This window comes from Scyliorhinus torazame, chromosome 1 (assembly GCF_047496885.1).
Source record: "Scyliorhinus torazame isolate Kashiwa2021f chromosome 1, sScyTor2.1, whole genome shotgun sequence".
Classification (NCBI taxonomy): Eukaryota; Metazoa; Chordata; class Chondrichthyes; order Carcharhiniformes; family Scyliorhinidae; genus Scyliorhinus; species Scyliorhinus torazame.
This window is the reverse complement of record NC_092707.1, coordinates 69,715,308-69,730,511: the sequence shown is the minus strand read 5'-3', so window position 1 is coordinate 69,730,511 and position 15,204 is coordinate 69,715,308. Positions and strand designations below refer to the sequence as shown.

The following is a 15,204-nucleotide window of genomic DNA, read 5'->3' as shown; positions in this document are numbered from 1 at the left end:
ACCCCAATCTGTCAAGATAGGCAACAGCACCTCCTCCACAATAGTCCTCAACACCGGGGCCCCGCAAGGATGTGTGCTCAGTCCTCTACTGTACTCGCTATACACACACGGCTGTGTGGCAAGATTTAACTCCAACTCAATGTATAAGTTTGCGGATGATACGACTGTGGTGGGCCGTATCTCAAACAACGCCGAATCAGATTACAGAAGGGAGCTAAATCACTTGGTTGCATGGTGTACCGAAAAGAGCCTCTCTCTAAATGTCGGAAAGACCAAGGAACTGATCATCGACTTCAGGAAGCATAGCACGACACACTCCCGTCTGCATCAATGGCTCCGAAGTGGAGATGGTCGATAGCTTAAGTTCCTGGCGGTCACCATCACCAACAGTCTGTCCTGGTCCACTCCCGTTGATGCAACAATCAGGAAAGCCCAACGACGTCTCTACTTCTTCTGGAAGCTAAAGAAATTTGGCATGTCTGCATCGACTCTCACAAACTATAGATCTGCGATAGAGAGCATTCTATCCGGCTGCATCACAGCTTGGTATGGCAACTGCTCGGTCCAAGATTGCAAGAAACTGCAGACTGTGGTGAACTCAGCCGAACGCATCACACAAGCTTGCCACCCCCACATTGATTCTGTATCAGTGGCCTCAGGAAGGCAGGCAGTATTATCCTTACCACCCAGACATTGCCTTCTTCCAGACCCTTCCATCAGGCAGAAGGTACAGAAGTCTACAGAAGTCTGAAGACTCTCACATCCAGACATAGGAACAGCTTCTTCCCCACAACTACAAGACTCCTCAGCGACTCCCCCTCGGACTGATCTGTTCCCTGTAAGAACACTATTCACGATGCCCTATGCTGCTCTTGTTCATGTGTTTGCTTTGTTGGCCCCTTGTTCCGTACTGTAACCAATCACTGTTTGTCGATGTACCATTTGTCAATGTTCTCTGTTGATTATCCTTTTGTCTACTATGTACGTACTGTGTACGTTCCCTCGGCCGCAGAAAAATACTTTTCACTGTTCTTCGGTGCATGTGACAATAAATCAAATCAATCAATTAATCAATCAAAACATTGACCGTGTATTCCAACAATTTTGATTGGCTCAAGTCTGGAAGCCGGCCCAATGTCCACGCGATTAGTTTTAGGGCCTGCCTTCAGCAGTTGAATACCTTTGGATGATTGCAGTAGATTCCTTTCTAATGAGACAGGAGATGTTGGTCACACTCTCCTGAAGTCATTCTCTTTCATGGGCTTGACAGACAAACTGACACCACTCCATTGAATTGGAGTGTAGAATGTATAGTACTGCAAATTAGGGTTAGCTGTGTTTTTAAAAAGTTGCTTTTTAAAAGTTCAATTCAGGTTTCCAGCCAGTGGGTTAAAAAATCATTATTTGAAGAGACTTCCGGTGGCGGCCATGGAGTGAGTGATTGCACATAAGGTGGCTCATGTTTTTTTTTTTGCCTGTTTTGCTGGGGTGGTGCAGGTAGAAATGTGATGCAGTAGAAGAACTAAGAGTTATCCTCCAGTGAGAGATGTCGAAGACTTATCAGGTGAGTGTGTCGAATAAGGGGCATCCTTCTGACTCAGGGGACACGTGTGGCATAGGAGGGGAAGAGATGGTAGAAGAGCCTGAGGTATCATTGCCTGCACAGCGGTCGACGGACAAGTTTGTGGAGTTCCTATTGGCTGAATTTTTAAACAAAGGCAGGAGTCACTAAAGACTTGGCGAGAGTGGCAGAACCAATTTGGGCAGCCCTGCAGAGGGTGGAACAGCAGCTGGAGGCGCAGATAAAATAAGTTGAAGAATACCTCCAGGCGACAGACCTTGAGGATTGTAGGGCTGCCCCAGGGCATTGAAGGAGCGAGAGCCACAGAATATGTGGCAAAGATGTTCGAGCAGTTGGTGGGGGAGGGCGACTTTGAATGCCTTTTTGAAATAGACCGGGCCCATCGATCGTTGAGGAAGAAGCCTAGAGCCGGAGAGCTACCACGGGCAATCATAGTCCAGCTTCATATATACCTGGACAAGGACAGTATCAAACCAAGCTAGAGTCACAGACTAGCGTTACAGACTCTCGTCGGTTGTGGCAAGGCTTAAACAACATAACAGGCTACAAAGCGAAGCCGGGCAGAATATCGCCGGCAGCTCATCCCTCCCTGATGAATTCAGCGCATTCTATGCTCGGTTCGAAGGAAACCATCAAACCACTGTCAACCCCAGACGTACCCACATCCACCATCACAGCTTCCAAAGTCAGATCGGCCTTCTTGAAAGTGAACTCTCGGAAGGCGATGGTCCCGGATGAGGTCCCGGGTCGTGCGCTCAGATCCTGCTGGCAGATGTCTTCGCGGACACCTTCAACCTTTCCGTTCCAAGATCCCCACCTGCTTCAAGAAGACCACCATCATAAGCAGGCAACGTGCCTCAATGACTACCGTCCCGTGGCCCTGACATCGATTGTAATGAAGTGCTTCGAGAGGTTGGTCATGAGGCACATCAACTCCATACTCCCAGAATGCCTAGATGCACTTCAATTCTCATACCGCCACAGCTGGTCCACAGCAGCCGCCATCTCCCTGGCCCAACACTCACCCCTGCAGCATCTCGAAAACGAGGACTCCTACATCAGACTATTATTTATTGACTACAGTTCCGCCTTCAACACCATAATCCCAGCCAAGCTCGCATCTAAGCTCCAAAACCTAGGATTTGGCTCCTCACTCTCCAACTGGATCGTCGACTTCCTGACCCATGGACCACAATCAGTAAGAATAAACAACAACATCTCCTCCACAACAGTCCTGAATATCGGGGCCCCGCAAGGCTGCGTACTTAGCCCTCTACTATCCTCCCTATACACACACGACTGCATGGCAAAATTTGGAGCCAACTCCATCTACAGGTTTGCTGATGACATGACTGTCATGGGTCAGATCTCGAACAATATGAGTCATGAATGCAGGAGGAAGATAGAGAACCTAGTGGAGTGGTGTAATGACAACAATCTCTCCCTCAATGTCAGCAAAACTAAAGAACTGGTCATGGACTTCAGGAAGCAAAGCACTATACACACCCCTGTCTGCATCAGTTTCAAACTCCTAGGTGTGCACATCTCCAAAAATCAATCCTGGTCCATTCACGCCGATGCTACGACCAAGAAAATACAACAGCGCCTTTACTTCCTCTGGAAACTAAGGAAATTCGACATGTCCACATTGACTCTTACCACCTTTCACAGGTGCACCATAGAAAGCATCCTATCCGGCTGCCTCACCGCCTGGTATGGCAACTGCTCGGCCCAAGTCCGGAAGAAACTAGAGAGTCGTAAACACCGCCCAGTCCATCACACAACCCTGCCTCCCATCCATTGGCTCTGTCTACACCACCCGCTGCCTTGGGAAAACGGGCAACATAATCAAAGACCCCTCCCACCCGGCTTACTCACTCTACAAACTTCTTCCATCGGGCAGGAGATGCAAAAGTCTGAGAACACGCATTAAAAGATTCAAAAAGAGCTTCTTCCCTGCTGTTACCAGACTCCTAAATGGCCCACTGATAAACTTACGGACTGACCTGATCTCTTCACACACCCTCACCCGATTTCTGTGTCTGTGCATTTACATGGTGTATTTTATGTTTGCCCTATTATGTATTTTCTTTTGATGTACGGAATGATCTGTTTGAGCTGCACACAGAACAATACTTTTTACTATACCTCGGTACATGTGACAATAAACCAATCCTGAGGTGGGCAAAGGAAACGCGGGAGTGTAGCTTGGAAGGCCACACGGTCCAAATTTACCAGGACTTGGGAGTGGAGCTGGAAAAAGCCATGTTCAATAAGGCAATTAGGAGTATGATGCGATTTGGAATGCTGTACCCGACTTGCCTGTGGGCCACGCACGGGTGTAGAGAACATTACTTTGGTACGCTGGAGGAGGTAATTAACTAAGGAACATTGACTGGAGGATATTGGAAGGGTCTGTGTAGGTTCACTTGCATGGCTGGGTTTTGGTAGTTTGCGTATTGGTTCTATTGGGTTTTTTTGTTGTTTGCTTCTCTGTTATCTGTGTAATTTTGTCATATCTGCTAACTGGCGCACAGGCCTTGGGTGTATTAAAGAAATTGTTGGGGATGGTGGGAAACACTGGGAGAGAGGTGAGGAGTGGGTGTGGGGATGGATTGGTTTGGGGTACACAAAAAGTGGGAGTAGATTGTAGGATTTTCTTTGTTTAGGATGGGGGAGGGAAAGGGTGGGTTGCTGACGGTGAAGGTTTCTTTATGGAGCTATGTGGAGGGAGGTGGCGACGGACATCTTGGGTGGACCTGGAATTCGGGTGAGGGAAGGATCTGTGAGAGTCCATTACAATTAAGTTACGGCTGATTGAGGGCGGCACGTGGCACAGTGGTTAGCACTACAGTCTACGGCGCTGAAGAGCTGAGTTCGAATCCCGACCCTGGTTCACTGTCCGTGTGGAGTTTGCACATTCTCCCTGTGTCTGCGTGGGTTTCACCCCCGCAACCCAAAGATGTGCAGGTTAGGTGGATTGGCCACACTAAATTGCCCCTTAATTGGACGGGGAAAAAATTGGATATTCTAAAAAAAAATGTTTTAATTATGGCTGATTAGGGTGGCGGGGCTGCCTTGCAGCCCCCAACCAGACTTAACACGGAATGTGAGGGGAACGAATGGGCCAATTAAAAGATCTCTGATGTTCGCCCATTTAAAGAGTTTAAAGGCAGATGTAATCTTTTTGCAGGAGACTCGCCTGCGGATCAGGGATCAAACAAGGTTGAGGAAAGGGTGGATGGGACAAGTGTGGGACGAGGGGAGTCGTGGTGCTTTTTAATAAGAGGGTAGTCTTTTTGGGGGGGTAATTTAGTAGGGGATCTGGAGAGGGGGGGGTCCGAATGCGTGATGGTGAGTGGGAAGCTGCAGGGAGTTCCTGTGGTGTTAGTGAATGTGTACCCTCCTAACTGGGATGATGCGGAGTTTAGATTTAGAATCTGAGACCATTTGAAAGTACATATATTTTTGAAATAGATATTTCAAACAGGTTAACTGCCTTGATTGTGAAGGACAGAAAAATATTTTCAATCAGCATTGAATGTTTTCAAAACACGATTTACAATTTTTCACAGAATTCCAACTTGACGGTGTGGAAAAGCAATGTTATGAAGGTTCAACATTTTTGGTATTCCTGCTGGAATTATCTGGATCTGTCTTCAACTGGCTGCTATCCATTTCAGTGGGGGGAAAGCTTTGTTTTTGAGAGGAGTGCTGGTGCTTGTTGAAACTGAGTTTTGATATTGAACTTTTTCATTCACACATTCCTCTGTTCCGGTGGAATATTCAAACTTCCCTGATTCTTTTAAGTGCTTTGACAGCCAGTGACTCACTGTTCTCTACTTCCTGAGTAACGAACGTTTAAGCTTTCAGGTCATATAGTCTGATAGTTAACTAAATCATGTGTGCAAGAAGACCAGCTTTTGCTGTCTAATAACATACTGTGTACTGAGAAAGCTGTGCTGAACTAATACACTCATCAGAGCCTGACTGCTGGTGTGCAGTAAACTAGTCTCTGGCTCTGTGAAGCACAATGCTGTTTCTGGGCAGTACTCTAAATTTGTAAAACTTTGTGTTCCCCCCCCCCCTCACCCCCCTCAACCCTTTGGCTGTATATGATGATCTGCCATTGTTTAAAGGTTTAGTGTAAGATTCTCAATGCAGTTCTCAACTTATTAAATATAAATGAATCTGTCTTTACATGTACCCTGGATTTCTTGGAAACCATAGCATTGTATGGTGGATGATCATCAGCTCGAGCTGAAGATGTCAGACCGAGCTACAATGCAAGTATTTTGATTTTACTTTAAAGTTATTCTATTAAATGATTTGAATACATCTGCTTAATTGGAGCCCTGACCTAAATATCAAGTATATGATGACACTGCTGTATCCAAGGTATTTTATGTAAGGAATTTGGTGCTTTGGGATTTATGGATCTATACTTGCGTAAACTGTTTATGTTGGAGTTTGACTTTTGCTAAAATCAAAAAAGAAAGTGATGGATTCAATGTGTCATTTGTTGTGTTAGATATCTCCATAATTGCAGTGTAACATTCAGGTGGCTTGTTATGGAAGGGTTTATTTTTGAAACCATAAAATGAAGAACGAAAAGAGCAAAATGGGTGAATGTTCATTCTTTTACTTCCACTGGGACCGATCTCAGAAGTAAGCATAGATTGTTTGTGCATTGTGGAAATGTATATTATGGAAATATGCACTTCACAATAAGAAGTCTTCTGAATTACCTTTGCATCTGATATTTAAAGATGGTTACATTGGAATGTCTAACAATTATGTACATGCTAGGTTTGAAAACATAATTAGAATTGAATGGACGTTTGTTTCATGGGCTTCTGAAGTTACAAAAAGCAAATTGTGATCCAACAAAGGACTGTTGCCAGGTTTCCAGGGGCCCACCGTCATTATTTGCGGGTCCAACTGGCAGTGGAAATAAAGATAGTGTTAATTCCAGAAATTAGCAATAGTCATTGATTTTAATGGAAGTGGAGTTATGATAATGAATATCTCATTGTGATGGAGAAGATCAGCACCAAAGTCTTAGGAAACTTTTGTGAGGGCCACGAAGAATCCAGCATGAGTTTTAAGGATACAAAGTAATAACATTTATTTACAATAACATGTATATATATAACACCAGCAGCAACTTCCCTTGCTGCACACTCCTTCCTGCTGGTTTCAAACTGGCCAGCTTTATTTATACATGGAGTTTACTAATGGTTTCTCCGCCCCCCTCATTGGGGAAGCTCATACTCCCACAGGATTGTGGGATTGTCATTAGTCCCCAGCCAATGGTAAGCAGGCAGGTTATAACTTCCCTCCCCCCCCAAAGTCTAAGGAATCCACCGGAGACCCTGGCGAAGGAGGGCGTCGGACTCGTTTTGCCGCAGGCCGGACACCATTTGTATGCGGCGCTGGATCAGGCGGCGTGTAACGAGAACAGACCGGCGCTTCCGTGATGAACAGCGTAACGGTTGTACATCCGCGGCCCGTGGGCCCGAGGATTCCCCCTCTGATGCGTCCTGTGTCTCCATCTCGGAGTCAGAGTCTGCTGCCTCTGTCATCTCGGCGTCTCTATCTCCGCGCGGTTCTGTAACGACCTGCGCAGGCTTTGAGTGAGGCACCAGAGGAAGATTGTGAGGACTACCTTCCATTGTCTCTGGCCTCTGTGGCTGTAGCAATGAGCTCCGGGGGCGGGGAATCTTTGGAAGGGATAGTCTTCTGGACCGAACGTGGTCTACATGTTTGCGCTGGAGACGGCCCTGGGCTTGCACCTGGTAAGATATAGGGCCCGTTTGGCGAAAGATTACGCCAGGAACCCACTGGGCACCACCAGCAAAATTCCGAACGAACACTGGGTCACCGGGCACAAACTGCCGAATCGGCCGATGCCGAGAAAAACCCTGTCCCTGCCGTTCTTGTGTGCGGCGTACTTTTGCGCCAATGTCCGGGAAAACCATACTTAGGCGGGTGCGAAGTCTCCGGCCCATTAGGAGTTCTGCGGGAGCTACCCCAGTCACCACATGGGGGGTGGTCCTATACGTAAACAAAAAGCGAGCCAGTCTCGTGTCCATTTATCCGGAAGACTGCTTCTTTAGGCCTCGTTTGAATGTCTGCACTGCGCGCTCTGCCAACCCATTTGAAGCCGGTTGGTAAGGGGCAGTGCGGATATGGCGTATGCCATTCATCTTCATGAACCTCGCAAACTCCTCACTCGTGAATGGAGTGCCGTTATCCGTGACCAGCACCTCGGGGAGGCCATGCGTATTAAAAGACAAACGCATCTTCTCAATTGTTGCGCAGGACGTTGTGTCCAGCATCTTATGCACCTCTAGCCATTTAGACTGGGCGTCGATTAATAGAAGGAACATGGATCCTTGAAAAGGGCCTGCAAAATCCGCATGCAAGCGCGCCCAAGGCCGCCTTGGCCATTCCCAGTGATGTAGGGGCGCGGCCGGCGGACGCTTCTGATGCTCCTGGCAAATGGAGCAGTTTTGGGCCACCTTCTCAATGTCGGTGTCGAGGCCTGGTCACCAGACATAACTCCGGGCCAACATTTTCATTTTGGTCACACCCTCTTAGTATCAGCTCCTGTCCTTTTTCCGGGACAATCACACGTGCCCCCCACAAGAGGATGCCGTCTTCCATACTGAATTCTGAAAGCTTGGAGGAAAATGCCCGCAACTCGCCTGGGAGCTGTCTATGCTGCCCACCATACAGGACTATGTGCCGAACCTTTGACAGGACTGGCTCCGTCTGGGTCCACTCACGGATCTGTGATGTCGTGACAGGCAAGGTGTCCATAAAATTTAGGGTTGTAACCACCTCACCGGTCGTGGGGGTCGACATGGGGCCGGTCGATAAAGGCAATCTGCTCAGTGCGTCAGCATTCGCTATCTGCGTTCCTGGTTTGTGCTCCAGAGAATACTCATATGCAGCAAGCAACAAAGCCCAGCGCTGGATCCGTGTGGAAGCAATGGGCAGTATTGGCTTATCCTCTCTGAAAAGTCCCAGCAGAGGCTTATGATCAGTCACGATAGTGAAATGGTGACCATACACATACTGGTGGAAGTGTTTCACCGCTAAAACCACTGGCAGGCCCTCGTTCTCGATCTGCGCGTACTTTTTCTCCGCTGCAGTCAATGTGCAGGAGGCGAAAGCTATCGGCCGCTCAAAACTGTTCTCCATCTTGTGGGACAGGACGGCCCCAATACCATACGGGGATGCATAGTGGGTTAGTAACCCAGACGACGACAATTGTTGCTTTACCCGCCGGAAAGCGGTTTCTTGCGGCTGACCCCAAACCCAGGTGTGATTTTTCTTTAGCAGAAGGTGCAACGGGGCCAGCGTAGTTGCCAGATTGGGGAGGAACTTCCCGTAATAGTTTACGAGACCGAGAAAAGAACGAAGATGCGAAGTGTCAATCGGGGCGGGGGCCTGTTGAATCGCGCGCACCTTCTCTGCGACGGGGTGCAAACCTTCGCGGTCCACCCGATAACCTAGGTAGACTACTTCCTTTGCCTGAAATACGCACTTTGTGCAACATAAACGGACTCCAGCCTCCGAAAGCGTCTAAGGACAGCCTCCAGATTTTCCAAATGTTCCTGCTCCGACGTCCCTGTAATCAAAGCGTCATTAAATAGACAGTGACACGCGGTAAACCTCTCAAAATGCCCTCCATAACACGTTGAAAAATAACGCAGGCAGAGGATACTCCAAAGGGCAACCGTGTATATTCATAGAGACCCTGGTGTGTATTAATCGTTACATATGGTCGGGAGGCAGGGTCCAGCTCCAACTGTAGGTAGGCGTGACTCGTATCTAATTTTGTGAACGAGAGTCCGCCTGCAAGCTTGGGGTAGAGATCCTCTATGCGAGGCATTGGATATCGGTCGAGTCGGGAAGCCGTATTCACTGTAAGTTTATAGTCGCCACACAAGCGAACTGTGGCATTTGGCTTCATTACAGGTACAATTGGTGCTGCTCAGTCAGCGAAACGGACTGGCCTGATAATACCCAATCTCTCCAAACGATTGAGCTCCCCTTCTACCTTCTTGAGCAAGGCATAAGGCACCGGGCGCGCCCGGAAATAGCGCGGCGTGGCTCCTGGTTCGACTTGGATATGGGCTAGGCCCCTTTTATTTTCCCCAAACCGGGCTGGAATACATCTGGGTATCGTCCTAGCACATCAGTCAACCCTCCAGAAACTGTTTGGAGGATGTGCTGCCATTGCAACCGCAAATGGCGCAACCAATCCCGACCCAACAGGCTGGGCCCATGGCCGCGCACCGCGATAAGTGGGAAATGCCCCTCCTGGCTTCCATAAACAACAGGGGTCATTGTAGTTCCTGCAATGTCCAGTGGTTCCCCCGTGTAGGTGGCCAACCTGGTCTGTGAGTCGGTTAATGTAAGGGTCTGTATACCCTGCTTGATGCGGTCGAATGTCCTCTGGGCGATCACGGAGACCGCTGCGCCAGTGTCCAACTCCATCTCAAGCGGGTGACCATTGATCCGTACTGTCACCTTAATGGGGGCCACACGGGGAGCTGCCACACAATGCAGCTGCAGGCAGTCGTCCTCCGTTTCCACGTCCTCAGGAGTAGTTGCCGCAGGTTCATCCACATGGAAGGTACGGCCCCTGGGCTGGTCCCAGTTTCGGTCGGAACGACGGCGCCTCTGGCGCACCCAGGACCGGCTTCCGCGACGGGGACGGCGCCTACAGGTCTGACACGGACATGGCTCCTCATCCATTGGTTCTGGAGAAGGCTCCCTTCGGGGAGGAATGTCCAACAGCCACTGGCGTTGATCCGGATGTTGCCTCGCCCAAGGTACCGCAGGAGTGCGGGGGGACGTTTTTGGACGGAAGGGGTTGCGCCCCAAGGCATGCACCTCCATTCCCTGCAGCTCCTGCACTCCTCGTTCTGCGCTCTCTCGGGACAATACTATTTGAATGGCCTGTTGAAAAGTCAATGTTGGCTCAGCTAACAACTTTCTCTGGGTGGCTGCATTGTTAATACCGCAAACCAAACGGTCGCGTAACATTTCTGACAAGGTCTCGCCATTGTCACAGTACTCCGGAATCCTGCGTAGCCTGGATAGAAAGTCGGCAAGGGATTCTCCTGGGGTCCTCTCAGCAGTATTAAGCCGGTAACGCTGGACTATCGTGGACGGGGTTGGGTTAAAATGTTGCCCCACTAAATTCACAAGTTCATTAAACGTATTGGTGTCCGGCGCAGCTGGGTACGTAAGGCTCCTAACCACCCCAAACGCCTGCGGGCCGCAGGCGGTGAGCAATATGACCACCTGGCGCTCGTTTTCGGTGATATTGTTTGCCCGGAAATAGTAACGCATCCGTTGTGTGTACTGGTTCCAGCTTTCCAGCGCAGCATCAAAAACATCCAAACGTCCGTACAGAGGCATGGTATAATAGAAAAAAACTTCCATCCTGTATCCAACAAAAATCCAGGGAGGTGGCTTCAGCAGTGTAGACAGCTATTCACTTTAACCCTCGTCGCCAGTTTTGTGAGGGCCACGAAGAATCCAGCACGAGTTTTAAAGATACAAAGTAATATCATTTATTTACAATAACATGTTATATATATATATATATATATATATATATAAAACAACAGCAACTTCCCTTGCTGCACACTCCTTCCTGCTAGTTCCAAACTGGCCAGCTTTATTTATACATGGAGTTTACTAATTGTTTCTCCGCCCCCCTCATTGGGGAAGCTCATACTCCCACAGGATTGTGGGATTGTCATTAGTCCCCAGCTAATTGGCCAATGATAAATTGCCCTTAATGTCCAAATTGCCCTTGGTGTTGGGTGGAAGTGTTGAGTTTGGGTAGGGTGCTCTTTCCAAGAGCCGGTGCAGACTCAAAGGGCCGAATGGCCTCCTTCTGCACTGTAAATTCAATGATAATCTATGATTAATCTAGGACAAAGGTTCGGCACAACATCGTGGGCCGAAGGACCTGTTCTATGTTCTAATGGTAAGCAGGCAGGTTATAACAGAAACAATCCAAAAATGTGCAGATTAGGTGGTTTGGCCATGTTAAAATTGACCCGTAGGTTAGGTGGGGTTACGGGGTTACTGCAGGGAGCGGTTGAGGTTAGGGTGCTCTTTCAGAGAGTCGATGCACCGAATGGCCTCCTTCTGCACTGTAGGGATTCTATGAATTATGAAGTAGTCATGGCAAAAGTCATAATTTCTTGGAAAATCTGAGATGGAATAATAACGTTTGCCATTACAATTATGTTGGCTTTCAGGAATATTTAGGCTGAAATCACAGTGTAATGCTGCTCACAGGCATTCTTTTCACTTTGGGAACAATTGTATTCCTTTTTTTATACATTTAAAGTAACAAATTATTTTTTTCCCTATTAAGGGACAATTTAGTGTGGCCAATTCACCTACCCTGCACATATTTGGGATGTGGGGTGAGACCTATGCAAATAAGGGGAGAATGTGCAAACTCCACACTGACAACAATTGTATTCCTAACAGTGCAGTTACATTACAGGCAGATATGTACAAAGCTCTTACCAAAAATTCTGGTTGAATTTTAATGCCAACAAAACCTGGTTCACCTTACACCAGTTTCTGTTTTACTACACCTCATATAAGACCAACTTATATGATATAGGTGATTTCGCTTAAATTCAATTGGATGACTTCACACCAGAGTTGCATTGCACCGTGGGCAGTATTGTGAAACCATTGATTTCATTCTGCCAACTGTATATCACAGCCGCCAATATTAAATGTTACAAAAATCTGTTCACTAAATTTGCTGTTTGATTATTCAAAATATTTCCTTGCATTTGATGATATACAAATCAATTATAAACACAGTCATGATTTAGAATTAGGTAACTGACACAACAGTACCTTACCCAATTGATACAAAGCTCTGTGCGGGTTACCCAGCACCAAACACTTGGCTCAAATGAGCAGTCTGGGTGCTTACATTTACAAAGTAGAGATAAATCATTGAATCAGACATTAAAACAGGATTTCTGACTCCGTATTTTTAGCTGCTGAGGAAGTTCCAGAAACAGTCATTACTTTTAGAATTAGTGACATGGAATGGTGCAAAATATGTATAGGGTAATGAAAGCACTTATTTTCTTCCCCACATTCAATTTGAGAACAGCTATCCCATTAGAAACTACCTTGTCAGAAAAATCATTGAAAAGTCGGTGAGATCATATTGCATCTTCTAATTGAAAAACCCACAAGCCCGACTCTTATTCAGACTTTGTGCCAATTGAATAAATAACTAAACGAGCACTTTTAAGCCAACACTGACATCTTTCTATGTGTGAAGATTTGGAAATCACTTCAGATAGTTCTTGCTGCTGTGGAGTAACAGTTCTACTAAAATTCTTTATAACTGGTCTTCTTACTGTCCTTGAATTCTTCCTAGTTTCGTGCATTGTGATGTCCAAGTTTTAGCAGTGTTGGAAACATAACAAAATATTTTTATGTATGCAGTTCTTTGAATCCAGCTAGAAAACTACAAAAAGCAAAGAAACAAAAGGTCTCCAAAATCCTGATTCGAAATATTCCTTTCCAGGCAAAAGTGAAAGAAATCCGCGAGCTTTTCAGGTAAGAAGATAAGATTTCTCAGTTGCTCGTCATGAAACCAAAATGTTTAAATTCTCTGGCATTCCACATGGTGTTTCGAACATGGACTTTTACCTATCTCTGCTGCTGTCTTGTTGCAGCTTTTCGTCTCATTTCTTCTGCTTTTCTATATTATAAGAAGGAAGTGGGAACTTTATATTTTATATTATGCTTTCCATGTCTCAGCATACTTCAAAGCACTTCTGAAGAATTGTTATTGTTGTAATGTAGGAAAGGACAGAAACCAATGTGTATTCAGAACTGTTTTAGTAAAAGTGATTGTTAAAAATGTCGAATCTGAGCAACTTGATTTTTTTTTTTATTGTCACCCATTTGTGCCATCTTTTTTGCAATTACCACATTGGTGACTACACAATCTGGCTTCCACAATGTCTCTTAAATGTTTTTCATTTGCCAGCTTTTCTGTTTATGGCTTGCAAAAAAGAACACTTTCATGGTAACAGTGGAGACACTGCAAAACCGGGTATGTATCAACAGACAACCAAGCTCTATGATATGTTTGTACACATGCTTGTGATCTGTGGTTTTGCAGACAAAGCCGAGTCTAAGTACAGTATTGAGCTGAAGTATAGTTAAGAGGCTTAGGAGTCAATTAGCTCAAGGTGGGGAAGGAGCTGAGAGAGGTTGAGGAACAGCTGTGAAGGTAGTTTGAGTGACAGGGAAGAGGACAAAGGGAGACGATGAAAGAGAACAAGGTCACAAAATTGTGGAGTAGCAGACTCTTTGTAGAATGATGCAGGAAAAGAGAAATTGGGAAATGTTTCTCGGGCTGGTCAGTTGCGTGGGATTGGGGTTGAGATGGCAGGTGGAGGAGAGGGCTTGCATGTCCCATGGACAAAAATTTGGAGAGGGCATATGTGAAGATGGTAAAAGAGCTGCTTAAATATACAAACAAAATACTGTGGATGCCAGAAATGCAAAAATAAAAAACAGAAAATGCTAGAAATACTTGGTCAGGCAACACCTGTAGAGAAAGAAACTTGAGTTCATCACGTCATCAATGTGAAACATTGTATTTCACTCTCCACAGATGCTGCCTAACCTGCTGAGTATTTTCGGCGTTTTCTGTTTTTAATTTTAGCTACCAAACTATACTCGGTCAAAGCTGGGAAGTGGGAGGTAGGAATTGGGAAGTTCAACTTGGGGGTGGTGGTGTTGGGTTAGGGAAACTGCTAGTCAGTCTTGGTGAAAAATGAATCTATGAGCTCCGTGCACTTTTGAAGGGGAGCAGGAGAGTAAGAGATGGCTGGTCGTGGAGAAACGCTGAGAGTTATAATTGCATTTCAGGATGACCCTGAAGTAGATAGTTCTGTTAGACGAGATTGAGGCCCAGAGTACTAGACATGGTCAACCCAGCTTATAAGAACTTCTGCTGAAAGCAAGGAATGAGCGTATCAATTATCTATGCATATATTATGGAAGTCACAGCTCTGAAAGTGCAGTGGACATAGCTCTTAAGTGGTACTACAGTAAAGGACAGGTAAAGTTATGAGGATTTTTATTTAAATGAAAAAAAAATACTTTATTTGCAAAATATCTGAAAAACATTACAAACATTTCAAAATGGCCATCACAGAAAGTGCAATGGTTTTCAGGTTTTCCGCATAGATCATGTTGCTTCAGTACGGTCAAAGGAACGTTACAGACATTTCAATATGGTCATAAAAAAAGTGCAATGGCATTTAAGTTGATTACATTGATCAAGTTGTACTCGGAGGTACTATTGTGATACATGTAATATTCACCATATACATTCAGTTAGTCATACAGCTACAGTTCTATACAATTCCCCACCCCTCGGTGTACTGTGACTGAAAGATCTTGGACTGCAACCGTTTCCCACTGCACCATTGAAGTGGCAGCCCCAAGCTTTAGTGTTATGCCTCAGCACGTAGTCCTGGGCTTTGGAATGTGCCAGTCTGCAACATTCGCTCAGGGATAACACT

The 15,204-nt window shown here is 46.2% G+C and overlaps 1 protein-coding gene across 5 annotated transcripts in view; it reads left to right on the top strand.

Annotated features, from left to right (window-relative positions):
• Positions 1 to 15,204, top strand: part of rbm19 (RNA binding motif protein 19) — a 436,673-nt gene that overhangs the window by 133,502 nt on the left and 287,967 nt on the right. For all 5 annotated transcript variants that reach the window (XM_072496461.1, XM_072496480.1, XM_072496442.1 and 2 more), the window contains 2 exons: positions 5,813 to 5,868; positions 13,106 to 13,219. In XM_072496461.1, the coding sequence (XP_072352562.1) occupies positions 5,813 to 5,868; positions 13,106 to 13,219 (170 nt within the window). The remainder of the gene's footprint in view (positions 1 to 5,812; positions 5,869 to 13,105; positions 13,220 to 15,204) is intronic.